Source organism: Camelina sativa, chromosome 11 (assembly GCF_030686135.1).
Source record: "Camelina sativa cultivar CO46 ecotype springtype chromosome 11, ASM3068613v1".
NCBI classification, from domain to species: domain Eukaryota; kingdom Viridiplantae; phylum Streptophyta; class Magnoliopsida; order Brassicales; family Brassicaceae; genus Camelina; species Camelina sativa.
The window spans coordinates 16,839,601-16,860,415 of NC_141890.1; the positions used below are offsets into that span (position 1 = coordinate 16,839,601).

General features: G+C 35.5%; 2 protein-coding genes across 3 annotated transcripts; both read left to right on the forward strand.

The window, feature by feature from the left end:
* The first annotated feature begins 770 nt into the window (after positions 1-770).
* Positions 771-2,921, forward strand: LOC104773251 (putative F-box/LRR-repeat protein At4g15060). Of its 2 annotated transcripts, none has more exons than XM_087475930.1 (4): positions 771-938; positions 1,263-2,219; positions 2,307-2,447; positions 2,535-2,921. In XM_087475930.1, the coding sequence occupies exons 2-4, from the start codon at positions 1,290-1,292 to the stop codon at positions 2,829-2,831; spliced, it is 1,368 nt and encodes a 455-aa protein (XP_087332056.1). In that variant the 5' UTR covers positions 771-938; positions 1,263-1,289; the 3' UTR covers positions 2,832-2,921. The 2 variants fall into 2 exon arrangements, with proteins under 2 accessions (XP_087332056.1, XP_087332057.1); XM_087475931.1 differs by having other exon boundaries at positions 1,267-2,219.
* Positions 2,922-16,226: 13,305 nt separating this feature from the next.
* Positions 16,227-18,911, forward strand: LOC147934115 (uncharacterized). Its single transcript, XM_087472750.1, has 3 exons — positions 16,227-17,556; positions 17,683-18,578; positions 18,691-18,911. The coding sequence occupies exons 2-3, from the start codon at positions 18,237-18,239 to the stop codon at positions 18,775-18,777; spliced, it is 429 nt and encodes a 142-aa protein (XP_087328876.1). The 5' UTR covers positions 16,227-17,556; positions 17,683-18,236; the 3' UTR covers positions 18,778-18,911.
* Positions 18,912-20,815: the final 1,904 nt, after the last annotated feature.

The following is a 20,815-nucleotide window of genomic DNA, read 5'->3' on the forward strand; positions in this document are numbered from 1 at the left end:
CTCTGATAGCGAAATCCATATTTTCTACTGTAACTCTTTTCTAAAGAGCAGATTCCACTCTAATATTTCTCTGCTTAACTGTTAGTTAACTGCTGATGATAATAATAATTTCTTAAACAAAGCCAAACTTTAATTATTGTTCTTTTTCAGTTTCCTACACCTGCTCAGCAACAAATGATTCTACTGTAAAACCTCTGTTACAGATACAGTCGAGTTTCCCCCATTGAGAAAGTCACATACTCATGGTAGTGGGTAGTGGATAGTGGCTTGAACGTATTTCCCCCATTGAGAAAGAGAATCGAGTTTTGCTTAACCAGTTGATTGGACGGTGACTATAATGTCTTGATGACCATTGAGGGCCGGGTGGGAGAAGAAAACACATAATTTTTTATAAATATATATAGTATCACGTCCTATATATATTCAGGTAACTTTAAACCTCAACCTCATAAACAATCAGGACATTATATAAAAAAAAGTAGGCACTGATAGCAAATTATAACAGCATGGAATTTGTAAATGCGATGGTACTCGAAATTTGGCAATATACCATGAAGGACTACCCAAAGAATCATAACATTTTTGTTTGATAGTGTTAGATTTTGGTTTACATACACTACCCGTACTTACGTAAATCAAACTGTTATTGAATGCTTAAACAGAAATTATTTTATTAAACATGACGACGTCGTTTATTGTTCTTCTCGAAATGACGTCGTTTGAAAATATTTAAAAGATATTTAGATACTTCTAGGGTTTGAAGATAAAACATGATACATGTTTTTAGAGAGAGAGAGAAAAGAGGCGATTTTAATGGATAGCAGAGGGTAAACGGCGGCGGAATTTCTACGAAATTCAAAATTTAGAAGCAAGCGAAATCAAATCCGATTCTAAATCATAACGCAGTTTGATGCTCCTTTTTGCGTCGAGAACATGAGGTAAGTTGATACAATTATGATTTTTACATAATCGGAGAAATGGGTGACATTAAATTTGTTACATATGGAACATAAATGGCTTTGTTGGATATATGTTTGTTAAAGATTTTACATAAATATGGTATCAAAGTATTGAGTGAACATTTACGATTAAATTTAAGGAATTGACATTCATGAAAATTAAATTAAGAGGACAAGCATGTTTGTCGGCCTAGGCCTTAGATACATCATCCCAACTCCCAACCAATGACATTTTAAGATTTTCTTCGGTTATCTTATGTTCTTCTTTGTTATCTTATGTTCTTCTTTGGTATTGCAATTAAGACAGCGCTTAAGTAATTGACAAGAGAAATGGCAAGAGAATCAACGATGAGAAGAAAAGATAAATGTCAAGATTCTAAAGATAAGGACAAGATTAGTGGGTTGCCTGATGAATTAATCTTGAAGATACTACTGCTTCTCCCAACTAAAACTGCAGTTAGCACGAGTATTTTATCCAAGCGATGGGAGTTTCTTTGGATGTGGTTGCCTAACCTTGAGTACGATTGCTCCGATTATTCTGCTGCTGAGCAAGAGAGGTTAAAGCGTTTTATAAATCTGAATTTGCCATTTCATAAAGCTCCAGTTATAGAAAGCTTGCGTCTCAAGTTCAATGGGCCAGTACCAACATTTGAGCCTCAAGCTATCGAACTATGGGTTGCATTTGCAGTTTCTCACTGTATCCGTGAGTTAAGTCTTGCCTTCAGAGGAATTCATTCATTTTATTTTATGAGACAGCCTGCTAGATTGCCTAGTAGTTTGTATATATGCAAATCGCTAGTGATCTTGAACCTGAATGACGATGTTCTCATCGATGTTCCTCGCATGGCATGTCTCCCCTTCTTGAAAACTTTGCTCCTTCGACATGTGACTTACTCAGATGAGAATTCTCTTACGAAACTCCTTTCTTGTTGCCCTGTTCTCGAAGATCTAGTGTTGGAACGAAGTGAATTTGACTATTTTGGAACATGGAAGGTAAATGTCCCCTCCTTACAGAGACTAACTGTTGAGATAATAAGAAATAATGATTTTCGTGAGCTTGTGGTAAGAACTCCTTCTTTGAAGTATTTCAAAGTTACTGAGGATTATAGTGAGAATGGTAGTTTCTCCTTCTCTTCTAACACTATGCCCAAGCTGGAGGAAGTGGAAATTGATTCTGTATACCTTGGTTTTGACAAGTTTGTTACATCAATCACATTTGTTAAGCGGCTTTCATTATGCGTAGGAGCCAATCCCCTTGAGGTAATATATGTTTTCATTTCAATCTCATTTTAGGACACCAAAGGAGGTTTTCTTAATGTTGCATGAATCCTTTGCCGTCGTGTGCAGGCGTTATATCGTGAGGGTATTGTCTTCAATCATCTTAAACATCTAAAGTTGTGTCAATGTGATTATGATTGGTCAAAGTTACTTGCCCAGTTACTCAAAGATTCTCCAAATTTACAAGAGCTGGAGGTCTATCTGCATGATGTAAGTTTGTTCGTTTAAAGTCATTTTCTTATGCTTTAATTTATTTCGATTAATGTTCTCTTTTTTTTTTTTTATAAATTATCTCAGGGTCATGAAGAGGGTTATTTCCATCCACTGCTTCCCTGGGAGGATGAACTAAATTGTGTTCCTAAATGTTTGTTATCGAGTCTTGAAACTTTCAAGTGGACAAGGATGTTTGGGACGGAGAAAGAGAGACATCTGGTGAAATATATCTTGAGAAATGCTTATTGCTTGAAGACTGGGACAATCTTGTTTTTGGACGCTCCAGAAAGACAAGTTCCAGTTGAGATGATGATCCAGGATTTGTTACTCTCTCCTAGAGGTTCAACAACATGCCAACTCGTACTTAATTGTGAATTTTGATCAGTGGCTGTTTTACTTTCTATGAACTTTGATGATCTTTGATGAACTTTGATGATCGTGATAGTTTTTTAGTTTCTTCCCAATTGTTTACGGAAATTTAGAAAGGCCCTTTTGGTTCCACAAAGATATTGTTATCAGTTATAATTATGTGACCAAAGCAATTGGTCTCTCACTTCTATTTTTATCGAAAGTAAAGGTTGGCAACAGTAGAGTGAAGTTTGTTCCTTTTTTTTTTGGGTCAACTTGAAATTTGTTCTTCATGCATGGTATTTTAATTAAGTAACCAAAAAAAAAAATGTGGTCATGCTATTTTTGAGTCTCTTACACGACTTTGATCTAGCTATATAACCCTTATTGATACATGCATTGATATATTTATTTTTAATATTACAAAAAAGTTATTCCCATTGAGGAAATCATGCAAATGTCCGAGCTTCGTAGTTCGGAATCGGTGTTTCTTCCTGGATCTCTCTCTTTTTGGTTTTCACTTCTGCTTTCTTATCTTGTGTGTAGTGTTATAGTGTTTGTTGTTCTCCTTAGATTTTCTTCATTTCTGCTACTTGTAGTTCTGTCCAAAATTTGCGGAAATTGTATAAAAACTTAATCTTGATACGGAAAAAAAAAAAATCATAAGTACCCAAACTCACCACTCTTATCTCCAATGGACCTATATTAATTTGCCTTTGTTTCTGTGTCTCCTGTACTGCTGGAAACATAGTCCAAACAATACGTACATTGTCCAAAGATCAGGTTCGTCTTTGCATGTTATTACGTTAGTCACTACGAGGAAGAATTAAGGATGGATTTCTAAACTTAACAGAACCAAGGTATTTTTAGACCGTAGAAGAACACAAATATGTGAGACTAATTAATGAATATTTTTGGTACTTTAAAAATATATATATTTTTTGGGTACTTTAGATTTACCATACGTTATGTTCATACATGAAAATCATTATCACTAGCTAGACAAGAATTACTATTCTCATCATCAATATCAATATTACTCAACATTACTCAAATAATTACCATTCTCTACTTGTTCACCAAAAAAAAGAAATGTCAAAATCTGAACCAAGTGGACAAATAACTCTCTCTCGAAACATGGTCCGAGAAGAAGCTAAGAGGTTGATGCAGTCCGTATAGGCTAAGTAGTATCTAAAGTCACCAGTTTCCTATGTTAAATCACAGTTTTTGGACGGTGTACGTACCAGAAGGTTGGGGGAGTATTTGATGATTTTGAAATTGCATAATTTTTTTAGTTAGCTCTAAGTTTTGAACGGTGTACGTACCCGTTACCTAGTCTAAATTATCTTGGAAATCAGAGAGTTGGGAGTGTTTGATGGGAGAAGAATGAAGATTATACATCCGTAGCTAGAGAAGACTAAATGAAAAAAAAACAACTTTTATTTTGTTTTTGAAGCTTCAACAAAGAGAAGAAAGTAACATGAAATATTTAGACCCCACCCTCATAGACAATCCGGACATTATATAAAAAAAGTTGGGCATTGATAGCAAATTATAACACTATGGAATTTGTAAATGATATATATTAAGATGGTACTCGAAATTTGGCAATATACCATGAACTACCCAAAGAATCATAACATTTTTGGTTTACATACTTTGACCGTATTTAAATTAGTCAAACTGTTATTGAATGCTTAAACGGAAATTATTTTATAAAATAAAACGACGTCGTTTTTTTCTTCTTCTCGAAATGACGTTGTTTGGAAATATTTAAAGGGTATTTAGATACTCCTAGGGTTTGAAGATAAAATATAATACCTGGTTAGAGAGAGAGAGAGAGAGAGAGAAATGTGATCTTAATGGATAGAAGACAGTAGGCGGAGTTTCTAAAAAATTCATAATTAAGAAGCAAGCAAGATCAAATCCGATTATAAATCAAGACACAGTTCTATACTCCATTTTCCTTGAAAAAATTGGTTTAGATGCAAGAATAAAGAATATCTATAGTGAAGCAGAGGTTTGAAAATATAGAACATAATACACAAGATGTTGTTTTTTTCTTGCAAAGCTTGTGTATGGTCACATCCTTATTGTGATTCGATCAAAGTGTTACCTACTGTTCGAATTCTCGACTATCAACATCCTATTGCCTAACACCTAGTTGTGGTTGTAAGGATAGTCAAAATGCCAACAAACAAGAAGCGGTTTCATTAGGCGACGATACTGGTCATCAAGTGCTTAAGGATGCAAATCACTGTTAGCAGGTAAGTGATTCTCCTAACTCAGCGACTGATGTGATACATATGTCTGTTTTTGACTTAGTTGATCACTCAAGCTTGGGGAGAATGATTCTGTTATGATATCATTTTAATAAACGCCTAATGATAAGGTGTTCTGTACTTATGGGGGAGAATCCTTGTAGCTACTTGATTTAGGGGGAGAATCATTGTTTATGGGGGAGACTTAATGGATTAATTGGTTTATCTTAGGTTGATAGTGGTTATTGATCTTAGGTTGTTAATGATTAAGAATATATCAATTGATTAAGTCTTATTAAAGAACTATAAAAAACATAGTTTCCGCTGCAGCCCACTGGGGTTTCTAATTTTTAGGTTCTTAACCATAGTTCTGTTTGAACAAGCTGTTTATTGATCTTACTAGATAGTGATTGTTGTTTTGTCTAGTTGTTGCTTGTCATGTTTTTGGCTTGTGTTTGTTGGAGTGTCTTTTCAGGTTGAACCAGATAGATGCTTGAGTATCAAACTCTGTCAAAAAAGGAGAGATTTTAGATGCAGATTCTGGAACAGCTCTCTGTGAGGAACAAGTCGATGTGCCGAACAGAGCGTTGTGCCGATCAGGAAGCTGCATCAGATCACATACGCCTGTTTTAAGCTGCATCAGATCACATATGCTTGAGTTGCTAACATGGATGCGTGAGCTGACGTGGCATGGCATGAGTAGATGTGATGATGTGCCGAGGAAGGTTGCTGACTTGGCATTGAAGATAGATACAAAATTGGGCGTGGAGATATGAAGAATATTCTCAACAACAAATAAAGAAAAGATAAGCTTGAGCAACAAGCAGTTTCCTAATCCCTTGATACTTGGAGATTCACCTTCTAGGGTTTCTCAAGTCGTGTATAAATATTCTATGACTTGGTCATAAGCCGTTTGAACACTCTAGAATATTGATACGTTTGTTAACTTCGAAGCCACAAAAATAAAGCGTAGAAGGTGTGTTCCCATTTCTCTATATCGTTAATCAGGTAGGTGATTAAGCGTGCAGAGAATTGTTCTCATTCTCATAGTTCTACACTGGTGTGTGTTTAGATAGAAAAGAGAGAGGGTTAGATTCATTTTTAGTCGGGATCAATCCTATTAGGTTGAATAGGTTGAGTAAGGACCGAGACAAAATTGTACCATTGTAAAAGATGAATTTTGTTAATAAGATTGAACAGAAAACTGTTGGCTTGGCGCGTTCCAATTGTATATCAGTGTGTTCTGCTTCTCTATACGTTCTCCTGATTTTTAAAACAATTTGCATACTCGAAACTCTAAACTCTCAAGACACCAAAAATTACCCATATACGTAGACCGTAAATTGTTTGATAAAAATGCCCTTCAGGAAGACATATATTCATGGGATTTTAGTCAAGAATACCACTTTTGAAACAAAACTTATCGAAAATGCCTTTTTTTTCTTTTCTTTTCGATTCTGCAACTTTCCATTATTATGCCATATAGCAAAAAGACGGAAATGACCCTTCAGTAAATAACTTTCCAGTGGACCAAATCCACCTAGTCTGGTTTAGTCCATCCCTAATTTGTCCATCGACCTCTCGAATTGATCAGATCTGCTTGGTTGGACTTTACATGTCCATTATTTTTCAAAAGGTTTCAAAATAACTTGTCTACCCTACAAATCTGCTAAGACATATACTGAACTTGTTGTTCTTTGGGTGGACCAGATTCAATTTCTCGAGAGATTTTTTTATGTCCACTCCCAATTTTGTTTGCACAACAGGTCTGCAGATACGATGGATCAGATCAAACATCAAAATTCTTTGTGTCCAAATTTTGTCCGTTGGCGCTTTTTGTCCACTGCATGTCTTTTGACCACACATGCATTGAAAATAATGTGCCTCTGGTGGACCAGATCCGACAACCAAGGTATTTATTGAAACAACCCTTCCCGTCTTTTTGATTTATTATTAATTCACTAGTGGTCCCATACCCACTAACACCCTAGCACGATCAACAACAGCGGATAACAAAACAATTCCATTAAACCAATAAGAATTCCAACAATAACAATCCAATAACAAACAATGCAACAATCCATAACAATGAAATAACCAAGTTCCAACATCCTACAATGTTCTATCAACTCAATACTAGCAACCTAACAATAGCTAGACCACAATCAATCAAGCCTCTAGAACATCCTCCTCCTCATCGCCTTGATTCCACTATCACACTTTGCTTTTACCTGCACACCACAAAAAACAATTGAGATGCGTAAGTATTATCATAAATACTTAGTGAGGCAATCCTCCCATCTATTGGGCTATACACACAAGCATATGAGAATCCAATGTCAAGCAATCATCAACAATAACAATCAAACCCGGAGACAAGCAATCGTCGACCAACAAAAGTTGGTGTCGACCGACACCATACCAGTGTCGATCGACACTGTCAACCTGGTGTCGACCGATACCTCCTTGGTGTCAACCCACACCTGCTCGACACCTCCCAAAAAACCGTAGTTGTGTCGACCGACACCTCCACATGGTGTCGATCGACACTCCCAAAGGTTCCCGAGCCGTCCCCGCACAAGTGTCGACCGACACACCAATGGTGTCGATCGACACTGATGCCGAGCATCATCTTCCTCGATGCTCTCTTGCATATGTCTGCTTCCCAATGCTTCCCAATCATCCCAAACTCATCCATAAGCCACATAAGGACGTAGAAACACTAAAACAACCACAATCAAGCAAGGAATCAATCAAACAACTCAAAAATCACAAAGAAACATAGAATTCTCAAGCTTAGATAAGTCATGTTCATGCACTCACCTATTTTGCAGGAGAATCTGAATCAAAGACAGCTATCACACACTCCTAGCAAGCTTATGATGCAAACCCAGCAACAGATCTTCCCAGAAACCACCACAATCTCTCCAAAACTCAAGAACACACAAAAGTCTCCTTTTTTCTCTCTGAAACACTTAAGCGGCGACAAAAAGAAAACCCTCCCAACCCTTTTCGTCGACCCACCCCTTAATATGTCGGTTTAGGGATTTCTAATTGAACCAAACCGAACCAAACAACAACTAAAACAAACCGATCGAATCCGGAATTGTTGGTGTCGATCGACACACCCATGGTGTCGATCGACACTCAGACCAAAAATACAAATTCTGGTTCGCGGATGTTACATTTATCGTCCCCAAAACTTTCTTATTTAGTGGACCATATCAGCTTCAGAAGATCTTATTTAGTGGACCATATCAGTTTCTCTCTGAAACACTTAAGCGGCGACAAAAAGAAAACCCTCCCAACCCTTTTCGTCGACCCACCCCTTAAATATGTCGGTTTAGGGATTTCTAATTGAACCAAACCGAACCAAACAACAACTAAAACAAACCGGTCGAATCCGGAATTGTTGGTGTCGATCGACACACCCATGGTGTCGATCGACACTCAGACCAAAAATACAAATTCTGGTTCGCGGATGTTACATTTATCGTCCCCAAAACTTTCTTATTTAGTGGACCATACCAGCTTCAGAAGATCTCAAGGATGGCCAAGATTTGTTAGTAAAATGGAAAATTTTTGTTTACCAGTTCTCTAGTCCACTGGATCTGGTTCATCGAGAGAAAAAAAAAGTCTTGTCTACCGGACTGTGGATCTGGTCCACCGGAGATGCATCATATGTGTTTTTCGAATCATAAATTTTGGACAGGTGAATCATATAGAGTGAAACGACCGACCCGTTTTTTTTTAATAATAATAATAATAATAATAATAATAATATACTACAACTAGTGGTCTCATATCCACTAGCCACCTAACCACAACCACAATCAAACAGCGGAAATAACCAATAACAATAACCAATAATATTCCCATAATAAAATATCCAATAATCAAATATAACCATAAACCAATACCCAAATCATCAGAAAACATGGAACCAGCAACCTAGCAATGTTTCTAATGACCCAACTCTAGCAACCTAGCAGTGCCAGACAACATCCAATCGAGTCCCTAGAACATCTTCCTCTTCATCGCCTTGATTCCATGATCACTCTTTGCGTTTACCTGCACCACAAACACATATTGAGATGCATGAGTATTTGATAAACACTCAGTGAGGCAATCCTCCCATCTACTGGGCAATACACACAAGCAACAATGATTCCAATGTTCCAAACAAACTGCAACCAAAACATACAGACCAGGAAAACAAACATCGTCTCGCTGGAAGGTTGGTGTCGACCGACACCAGCCATGTGTCGACCGACACTGGCATTGGTGTCGACCGACACTACCCCACAGTGTCGATCGATGCCGTTTTGCTGGTGTCTACCGACACCAAGTGGTGTCGATCGACACTCCACCTGCAACTGCGATCCGCTGCGAAGTCGAGAGTCGAATCTCGCTCCCAAACTCCACAAACTCATCCAATACTCAAATCCAAGCCGGAAACATTCTTAGAAACCTGTAGCTACCAATCCCCAGCAAGAAAACACACAAAACAACAACAAACAAGAAAGAACAAGGAAAGGCTTAGATTAGCCATGGTCATGCACTCACCTCTTTGCAGGAAGATTTGGACCAACAGCAACAAATCCTACACTCCCAGCAACCTTCTAACACGTTCCTGGCCCTAGATCCTCACTCCCACAGCAAGATCTCACCAAAAGCACCTTGAAATCTCACAAAATATCTCAAGAACCTTTAGAAACTGTTTTCTCATCTTTCTCTCACTCTCAAATGGCGTAAGCCAACAAAAACACGACCCTAGGTCGTTTTTCCCCTTTTAAACCTCGGTTCAATGGTTTTCCCTAAACCAAACCGGTCCAAATCGATAATTGAATCGAATTGGTCGAACCTGAGAATGTTGGTGTCGATCGACACCCATCCCAGAAAACCAATAATTGGTTCGCGGATGTTACAATTCTCCCCCACCAATATAGATTCGTCCTCGAATCTCGAATAACCATCAGCCAAGGACTCCCGTGCAACCGTCTCCACGGCCTGCACTCCTCCGACCGAACTACGAAAGGTCACCTCTAGGCGATAGACTCACGCTCCAGGCATTATTTGCTCTCGAATTTTGGACTTTCCTTTTGTGAAAACCTTTCCCGTGGACCCCGCTAGCCTCACTGCTAGCCCACCAGCCTCACTGCTAGCCGCCCAAACGGACCCCAAGCTGGCCCTGCAGGGCATCGATCCTAACCCATCACTGTGGATATCCCAATCCACCGGTAGGTTATTGGTGCGCCAGGCGTTCCTCAAACCTTGGTCCCCACCCTTTAACAATCTTCCCACATGACTAGTTGCCACCAATTGAGCAACTTTATTAATCATAAGTATTATATGAAAATTCCAAACAATTTGTAAATAAAAGAAAATAAAGATGATAGGAGAATCATAATTTGAAATCTTAACAAAATCTTCGAAATTTAGTTATTAAAAATAATTATATTGTGTACTTGGATATAAAATCTTAGTTTTTGAAATTCTGATTAGTTTATATTTTTAAAAAATATATTTAGTAATTTTCGTCCATAATTTATTAGAGAGAAAATATATTTTTTAGGTTCTATGGTGTATGATTTCATTATGAAATATATTAGGTGCTAAAACTAAAAGATGGAAGGAATATATTTTTGTAACAATGTTGAAAAAAAATCAAAAAGCAAACTACACAACAATTATAATTTTTTAACAAACTATACACCACATAAAATACAAATAAAATAAAGTCAAATAAAAAAATAGAATGTTAAATTTAAAATTAATGAGAATGACATGTGTCACAAAAGTAGAGTGCCAAATGTGACATTGTTAGGCAAAGTTAGAAAAAACATTTTCTTATTATATAAGATATATATATATATTGGTAACAACACATTAATTAGAATAAAACTCCATGATTGGTAGCCCAAACAGGAAGTAAATAGTTTACAAAAGTCACTTCTGCTTTTACATTACAAGAATAAGACATTTTAGATAAGGACGAAGAGGGAAAGGAAAAACAAAACAAAAAATATTAAGGAGGTTGGAGAAAGCTGACCAGTCATCAAGAGATTGTACCATACCGACTAATTTCGCACAATCTAACTCAAATGCTTGACAAGCAATCCTTCTTGTAAGGATATTATGCAACTGATTGTAATTATTTTTTGAGAGATTTGTCCCCTATGTAGTATTTGAGAAAAAGAGAGGGAGAACTTTTATAAACTGATTGATAATTAAGATTATTATTTTTTTACTATGAAACAGGTTTTCCATACCTCAACTCTATAGGTATGTTTAATTCATAACTTACTTATACCTGCAAATAAACACCTTAACTAAGCAATAATTCAAATTTACTATCTAATCTTATAGTTTGCGCAAATACAAATATAGTCTCTAAACTCGTCAGTTGCCTCTGTAAAATTATAGTTATTTGGATGGTCTGTCTACGTACGTATCAGAGGGTTGGAAGAGTGTTTGATGGTTCTGAAATTGCATATATATATTTTTTTTAATTAGCATGGATTTCTGGAAAGCTGTACGTTCCCGTTACTTAGTCTAAAATATCCTGGAAATCAAAGGGTTGGGAGTGTTTGATAGGAGAAGAATGAAGATTATACTTCTGTAGCTAGAGAAGACAAAAGAAAAAGAAATTTTATTGAAGCTTCAACATAGAGAAGAAAGTAACATGAAATGTTTAAACCCCAGCCTCATATACAATCCGGACATTATAAAAAAAAAGTGGGCACTGATAGCAAATTATAATATTATGGAACTTGTAAATGCTATATATTAAGATGGTTCTCAAAATTTGGCAAAATACCATGAAGCACTACCCAAAGAATTATAACATTTTGGTTTGACAGTGTTAGATTTTGGTTTACATACTTTGACCGTATTTAAGTAACTCAAACTGTTTTCGAATGCTTAAACAAAACTTATTTTATAAAATATGACGACTGTCATTTTTTGTTCTTCTTGAAATTATGTCGTTTTAAAAATATTTAAAAGGTATTTAGATACTCCTAGAGTTTGAAGATAAAACACTATACCTGTTTCGAGAGAAAGCGAAAAAAAGAGGCGATTACAATGGATGAAATGAAAGAAGGAAAGGCGGCAGTCTCTAAAAATAATCATATTAAAAATCAAAATGCAGTTCGGTACTCCTTTTTTCCTCGAGAACATATACGGGGTAAGTTTACACAATTAGGATTTTTACATAATCGGAGAAATGGATGTGACATTAATATGAGACACATTAATTTTTTAAAATTACCTAGAATGACCTATATCTTGTATGAAATAACTAGAATGACTTCATTCTCGAAGCTATAACTAGAATGACCTATATCTTTTGTAAAAAGACATTTTAACCTAAATTTATTTTATATTAAAAAAATTGCCATTTAAATTTAACTATGAAAAATAAACAAAAGATATATTATAAAATCTAAAAAAAAACCTCATTATCTTTGTTCTCTCTTCTCCTCTTCAACCCAAAAAAAAGAAGTGACGGCTTCGACGATGATTCTTCTCTGGCGACGCTACTTCTCTTGCGATGGTTCTTCTCCTTCGACACTACTTCTCCAACGAATCAGTGAGTATCCTAAAAGTAAATTTTTGTTTTGTCTCCCTCTAACCACTAACTTCTCCGGCCACGTTTTGCCATTTTTTACCATTCAATTTAACCATAGTTGCTTTTGTGAAAGAGAGTGGCTACTGTATTTAACCATTGTTGTTCTGGCTTTGATGTTGAGAGGATGGAAAAAAAGGTGGCTGCCGTAATCTGTTTGTGGCAGATTTGTTTATCGTGTAATGGCAGATTTATTTACTGTTGTTCGCAGATTTATTATTTTTCATCGCAGATTTGTTTTGTTGATGTATTTACAGATTTAGGTTTGATAATTCTTTTTTTGTGAAAGAGAGTGACAACTGTATTTATCCATATTTTCTCTGGCTTTGATGCTTAGAGGTTGGAGAAGAAGATGGCGGCAATGATAATGGTGTAAAACTTTAAAAAACCCTAATCTTTGTTTGTGGAAGATTTGTTTGTCTTTTGATGGCAGATTTGTTTAGTAGTGTTTGCAGATTTATTGTTGTTCATTGCAGATTTGTTTTGTTAATGAATTTTCAGATTGAAGTTTGATAAAGTGCAGGTTTCTTGTTTTAAGTTGCAGATTTTGTTAGTTATTTAGCTTAAGTTTGTAAACAGATTGTATCGATGTATTAGAGAGTTAGCTTAGATTTAGGTTACAGAGTCAGCTCATGATTTGTTTGTTATTTGATGGCAAATTTATTTGTTGCTTTGCAATTATTGAGTTAATGTGATACACTTTGGTATCATATTGGGCCTTAACCAAACCAATAAAGCCCCAAAGGTAGAACCCACCACAAAAGCTAGCTTATGTATGGGGGGATCAGTGGTGTTTTAGATGGCATTGTGTTATTTTCTATCCCACCGATGTGGGACATTTATCAATACCGCCTTGTTTAAACAAGTGTCGTCCACGTCGCTGGTGGCTGGTACTCGGGCGGCTGTTACTTTTGGGCTTTTCCCATTCACTCCTCTCTCGTTTCTCTCCTCTCCAGCCGGACGTCGCATGTCCAAGGATCAGAATGATCTGATACCATGTGATACACTTTGGTATATTGGGCCTTAACCAAACCAATAAAGCCCCAAAGGTAGAACCCACTACAAAAGCTAGCTTATGAGTGGGGGACCAGTGGTGTTTTATACGGCATTGTGTTATTTTCTATCCCACCGATGTGGGACATTTATCATAATGTTGTTTGATTACAGTGTTTTTATTTGCGGTTTCTCTCACCCATTGTTTCTTGTTTCTCTCTTTAAGGCCACAAACTTCTCCAGCGACGAAGGGTGGTTCGACTAGCTCTCTGGCGACACCACTTCTCCATTGTTATTTGATGGCATTTTTTTTTTGTATATTACTACAGATTTTTTTTTGAAAATAATACAGATTTTTTTTGGAACTGCAGATTTTTATGTATTAGTACATATATTTTCGGACTTACTGTATATTTAATTTCATAACTACAGATTTTTCGAATTAGTAAGACTATTAACGCATATATTTTCGTGTAGAAAACACAGTTTTACATGTTTTTGTGCAACAAAACACAAGAAGTTTAAAAACTACAACATAAGTTTAGAATAAAAACATAAGCTTAAATTACAACAAAACTCCAAGTCCCCAACAACACACAAAAGATAATATCTCCATAAAATACATGTTTTTATGCCATCTTACATGTTTTATGATTATGTCAACTTTTATTACAACATGTACATATATGTTCTTTCATAAAGAATATCAATCTCAATATATACAATGTAAATCTTAAAATCTAAATCGTACGGTTCAGATTATTCAATCTTAGATATTAGGAAATAAATCTGCAATATATGCAAAACAAAATCTGTGATGTCAATAAATCTGCCACCACTGTTAATAATATTTTAGTCAATTTCGATGATTATAGAGTCAAACCTTCATCATACGGTCTATATTCCTCGATCTTAGTTATTTGCCTACAAATCTGCTGACATCTACAAATAAGTCTGTTACACAAAATCTGCAGATAAAAGGTTTGAACAAATCTGTAAGATTAAGTAAGCCACCACTAAAAAGTTAGTTTAGTCAAGATTAAGTCTGTGACCAATCATATCAAACAAATCGGCGACCACTAAAAATAAGTCGGTGATGAAAAAATAAATCTGGTATAACATTGAATAAAACTGTGACCATTACGAGTTAATCTAGCAATTATCTTTCTTCAATACAATTATGCAGCCACTTGTAGACTTATTATAAGACTTTAGTTACTGTAAGTAAATCATTAGCTACTTAACATAAAAAGTCTGTACATTAAGTCTTGATAAGAAAATAAATCTATAGGACAAAACAAGTCTGCAAAAATAAATATGCCGGATAAAGAAAATCTATAGTAACGTCATAAAAGTCTATAAAATATGTCTGTTGTAAACAAAAAGTTTGCGACAGACTTTAAATCTGCGAAAACTTAATAACAAATCTGTTCAATAAATATGTGGCGAAAAAAATCTCTAACAGATTTGTAGAATAAATCTGTGGTATAAATAAATTTGTAAAACAAATCTGTAAATCAAAAACAAATCTGCAAAAAAACAAATCTGCGGTAACTATGCAATAAAATCTGTCACAAATTTGTGTTACAGATTTATTTTAAATTTTGCAAAATTCAGTTTTTTCGTAAATAACGCTAACTTTTGCCACGTTGGCATTAAAATTTTAATGGTATTTTGGTAATAATTTTTTTGTAACAAAGCTTATAAAAGGTATTATAGAAATTTAAAAAAAAAAAAGAAAAAACATTCTAGTTATTTTTAAAAGATATAAGTCGTTCTAGTTATTAACTCCGGAAAATTGGAAATAAAGGAGGTTTTTTAAAAGTTTGTCCATCTACACTTTTTTTAAAACAGTTTGGTAAAATAGGTTTTAGGGTGTAAATAAAAGCCAATAATACCCTCAATTATATATTCAGATTAAATTTGTATAACAATTACATATTCAGATTAAATTTGTAGATTTTTATTAAGTAAAATTAGGAAACTACTAATCTTTATGGGATATTGGGTGCAAATTGAGACATTTAGTTTTAGTGTGTTTATGAGAAATAAATAAAAAAATTGGGAAGGCAAAAAAATAAAATAACTAATCGAAACCCTTATTCTGCCGTCTCTCTCCATCTTTAACCTCTCAACATAGTCTCTCTCCATCTTCTCCTTAGCCACCGTCGTCTCTCTCCATCTTCACCATCTTCCACCGTCTCTCCATCTTCACCATAATCCGCCATCTCTCTCCATCACCATCCTCCGCCGTCTCTCCTTCTTTACCGTCTTCACCATCTAACCCTCCATCTCTCCATCTCACCACATCTCCATCTTCACCATTCCTCCATCTCTCTATGAATTAGGTATGTAGATTTTTAGATTTTTTTGCATGTTGATTGTTATGATGTATTAGTTTCTTGAGATTATGTCAATTTGTTTACTTGATTTCAACCCAGATTTCAACCCAGATCTTTTTACTCGATTTCAATTTTTGGATGTTGATTATTATGATTTCTTAGTTTCATAAGCTTATGTTAATTTTCTAAAACCTGATTTCAATCCGCATTTCAAAGATAAAAAAAATTATTAAAATTTCAATGATTTTACAAAAATTATAATTTAAATTATAAGGGATTTGGGTTAGGATTTGTGATTTTTGATCTTCTTATGTTTGATTTTCCTTCTGGGTAAGTGAAAAAAGTTTGCATAAATCTCTTGCTTTTAGCTGTGTGTGCAGAAAAGTCATGTCTGTGTTTTGGATATCTCATCTTTCTTTATGTTTAGTTCAGGAAACCTCTCTATATCAGTCATGACCCTCTTTATATTCTCTTTGCAGTCAATTTGAAACGATCCGACCCTTTTTTTTTCAAATAATAAATAATAAATATATAAAATAATAATAATAAATACTCTACAACTAGTGCTCGCATACCCACTAGCCAACTAACCACAAACACACCAAACAGCGGAAATAATAAACAATACCAATAAAGATCCAATAATAAACAACCAATATTCAATAACCGGCTTTAACTCATAATAAATAATCAAACCACATGAATCAAAGAACCAGCAATCCTAAACAATGTTCTAATGACTCAACTCTAGCAACCTAGCATAACCAGACAACCACCAAATGAGACACTAGAACATCCTCCTCTTCATTGCCTGGATTCTACGATCATACTTTGCCTTTACCTGCACCACAAACACAAATTGCAATGCATGAGTATTTTATAAACACTCAGTAAGGCAATCCTCCCACCTACTGGGCTATACACACAAGCAATAGAGACATCTCTAACCATCAACCAACAATCAATAACCAAACAACAACAAACCAGGGCTCTGCATCAACCGACACCAACATATGCATCGACCAACACCAATTGGGGTTTACATTGACCGACGCATGGTCTGCATCGATCGATGCAAGGTTCACTTGCATCGACCGATACTCACATCGCATCGACCGACGCATGCTCGACATAGCACAAAATCTCTAATTGCATCGACCGACACCTCCACATGGCATCGACCGATGCTCCTAGGTCAAATGTGCCGTCCTCGCAATGCATCGACTGACGCACATCCCAAGCATCGTTTTTCCCAAAGCTTCTCGCCGGATCTTCGTTCCTACAAACGTCAAACTCGATCCCAAGCCACAAGAAAGCCTCACAAAACCTTAACTAACATTCTAACAAGCCACACAACACATAATCAAGCAGATCAGAGAAATCTCCAGCTTAGATAAGCCATGGTCATGCACTTACCCTTACAAGAATCTCATATCTTTGTTGATTTTTGTTATGATTTTAGAGGTGTTTCCTTCTCTCACTGCTTCTTAGCTTCTCGCATCTTCGCTTGTTGCATCTTCACCGCTTTTTAGGTATATATAATTCCATTACAATTTTATTTGAAACCATTTATCATGTCTAAATATGTGATTTGTAATATTTGATTTATTTCAGTTGTGGCTAATTCATACTAATTCATCTTTTATTTTATTCGGCAGGAATGGAAAACAGGTATCCTAAGCGGCTTATGGAAGTTGGAAATGAGCCACAAGTTGGCCAGATAAATAACTCATGTCGAATGTCTATTTTACACAAGATCAAGAGTGCATTACCAGAGGAGTATGAGATTGTGAAGGGTGATCCAGTTTTCTCACATATATTTGCATTGTATGAGAATGGTCTTGGGTACTTAGCTCGGTTGATACACAACATCATGTGTAGGCAGTTGGTGACAAAGAGAATACATGAGCTGTGGTTTGTGTTTGGTAAGAAGCCGCTTAGATTCTCCATGCAAGAATTTCATGCAGTTACTGGGCTAAAGTACAATGACGATTTAATGGTGATTCAGAGAATTGGACAGATGATAATGGGTTTTGGAGTAAATAATTGAGGAGAGGTGGGATCATTACCATTCAAAGTTTGATGAAGACCCACCTTGAAGCAGCTTTCACGTGGGGAAAAAAAAAGAAGATGAGAAGATGAGAAGAAAGCTGAGAAGAAATCAGCTCCCAACATTCGGTTTGTGTATGTTAGTGTAATTGCTGGGTTGGTAATGGCTAAAGATGAGAAGAAAGCTATACCACATTCCTACATCAAGCTGGTCATGGATCTTGATAAGGTTAGGACTTATCCTTGGGGTCTTGTAGCTTTTGACCATTTAGTTAACTCTATTATGGAAGCAAGGAAAAAACTGAAGAACCCCATAAGTTACATCCTCAATGGTTTCTCATATGCTCTTCAAGTTTGGGTTATGGAAGCAATTCGTGTCATTGGAGAACTGTTGGGAGAGAAGATTGACAAGGAGATTACAGCTACTCGATGTTCTAATTGGAAAGGTGCTGCAAAAGTATCCTATGATGAACTCCTCTTTGTAGAAAAATCAATTGGAAAAAATGTTAGTTGACTACTATTCATTCTTTATTTATATTCCTTATCTTTAAATATATTGAATTTTTTGGTTATTGATAAACGAATTGAATGTATGTTGATTTTTTTTTTTTTGGCAGGATGTAGTTTATCCATACATTTCTTCTACCGAAAACTATGATGTACTGGAGGCTGCAGAATTTATGAGTCATTGTGGTTATTTTTAAAAGATATAAGTCATTCTAGTTATTAACTCCAACATATTAGTCATTCTAGTTATTTTCCCTTAATTTTTTTGTTTGATATCGAGTAGGCTTATAGAATATACGGAACCTAAAAGGCTTTGTGGGATATATGGTTGTTCAAGATTTTACAAAAAATAAGTATGATATCAAATAGATTGAGTGAACATTTATGATTGAATTTATGGAATTGACATTCATCGACGCCAACAATTTTTAATTAACCATCATGAAATCCTATTATATTAATTGAGAAATACAAAATTAAAAACAACCTTTAAAAAGTGTAAAAAATTACATGTAATTGCCATTAGAATTTGTTAAATAAAGTTTAAAAGTGTTGAGGCTATAAAAGATAATTAGTAATTATTAAAAATTAAAATTCCTACCACATTAATCAACCAAAATCATGGGGTTACATGCAAAATCAATCCTACTAAATCAAATACATAAATCAAAATATCGAAACCAAAAAAATTTGAAATTTACCAAAGGACAAAAAAATCTCATAAGATACATCCATTAAGTTGTTTCACGTCTCAAAAACTTTATTCCCTTAAAAAAATCTTTAACCTCTTAACAAAAAAATATCATAAGATATTTCCTTAATAAAATCTTTATCCTATTAAAAATATATATCATAAGATACATCAATTATTTACTGAATCCAAGATAAGATTACACTGATAATATTTTCATAACTAAAAAGAAGAATATACTCTTAAAAAAAAGAGCAAAAACCGTACCTTTTTAAAAAATACTAACAACAATATCAGTAGAATACGATCCTAACTAAATAATCACCCTAAACCCTATAAATACAGGAGTCTATTTTGTACGAAACCATCATCGAATCACGGATTCAAACATTTACTAAAAATATTAGCTTCAAACATGTTAGCCTTGCCATTACCTTTCACACTTTTGAAACAATCTAAGTCTTTTAAGAATTCATGGCGTATACGCGTTAAAATTCTAAATATGTGGAGGCAATCTACACTTACTGCCGGTGAATCCATGGAGTTCATCTTAGCTGATGAAGCGGTATGTTATTTTTCTATATTTTAGAATAATAATTATCTTCTCATTATTGTTTTATTTAATATATTTTTTTTGTTTCATATAGAATGGGAGCTGCTGTTAAAAATGACTTGATAAAAAAATTCGAGGATGGAGCTTCTGAGGGGTCATGGAAAATCATCCAAACATTTGGACTAAATCCATCAACTGGTCAATATAGGGTTTCACATGAACACTATAAGATCAGTTTCCAAACCGCTACTACCATGACCCCAACTGATCCTGTGTCTAATGATCTATTTCTAAGATTTGCAAAATTCGATGAAATTCTTGCTGGAACTCTTAACACAAATGTGTTTTTTGTTTTGGTATGAAATAGGAGACAACGTCTTCTATGTTTTATTAAGAAATGAAATATTATAAACGAATATTACGTGGGATCGAAGACCCATTAACATCCTCTAACATCACAGACCGAACAACATCGGAACAAACAGTAAAAGAATGATACCCAAGTGGTAAAGAAAAAGCATAGTTCGTTAACCCATCAGCAAGACGGTTAGCTTCCCCATACATGTGAGAAATGCGGACTATCCAGTCCCTCGAGATAAAGCCATAGCACAATTGTACTAGGAAAGACAAAGGATGCGAATCATCCATCCCTGTCTGAAGAAACCCAACCACTACCACCGAGTCCACCTCCAGCTCCACACAAGTCGCACGATACTCCCAAGCAATATGTAATCCATAGTAAACACCCCACAATTCTGCCAAAGAAGCAGAACACATCCCAATATGTAAGCCAAACCGATGCACCACACCCCATCCGCCTTGCGCAAAACACCTCCTGCCGCAGCCAAACCAGGATTTCCTCGAGAAGCTTCATCCGTATTTAGCTTCAGCCAGTTCCTTGTCGGTTTAATCCTTGAAACTAACCTCTCCACCCGTGCAATAGCCTTCCCCCGTAACCGTGACCGCTCATGAGCCTGGAACACCTCCTTAG

Bases quoted from the DNA above. Each gene is read 5' to 3' on its own strand.
- LOC104773251 (XM_087475930.1), top strand. From the start codon at position 1,290: ATGGCAAGAGAATCAACGATGAGAAGAAAAGATAAATGTCAAGATTCT. The intron at 2,220-2,306 runs GTAATATATGTT...CGTCGTGTGCAG, and splicing joins TAGGAGCCAATCCCCTTGAG to GCGTTATATCGTGAGGGTAT. The intron at 2,448-2,534 runs GTAAGTTTGTTC...AAATTATCTCAG, and splicing joins TGGAGGTCTATCTGCATGAT to GGTCATGAAGAGGGTTATTT.
- LOC147934115 (XM_087472750.1), top strand. From the start codon at position 18,237: ATGGCTAAAGATGAGAAGAAAGCTATACCACATTCCTACATCAAGCTG. The intron at 18,579-18,690 runs GTTAGTTGACTA...TTTTTTTGGCAG, and splicing joins AAAAATCAATTGGAAAAAAT to GATGTAGTTTATCCATACAT.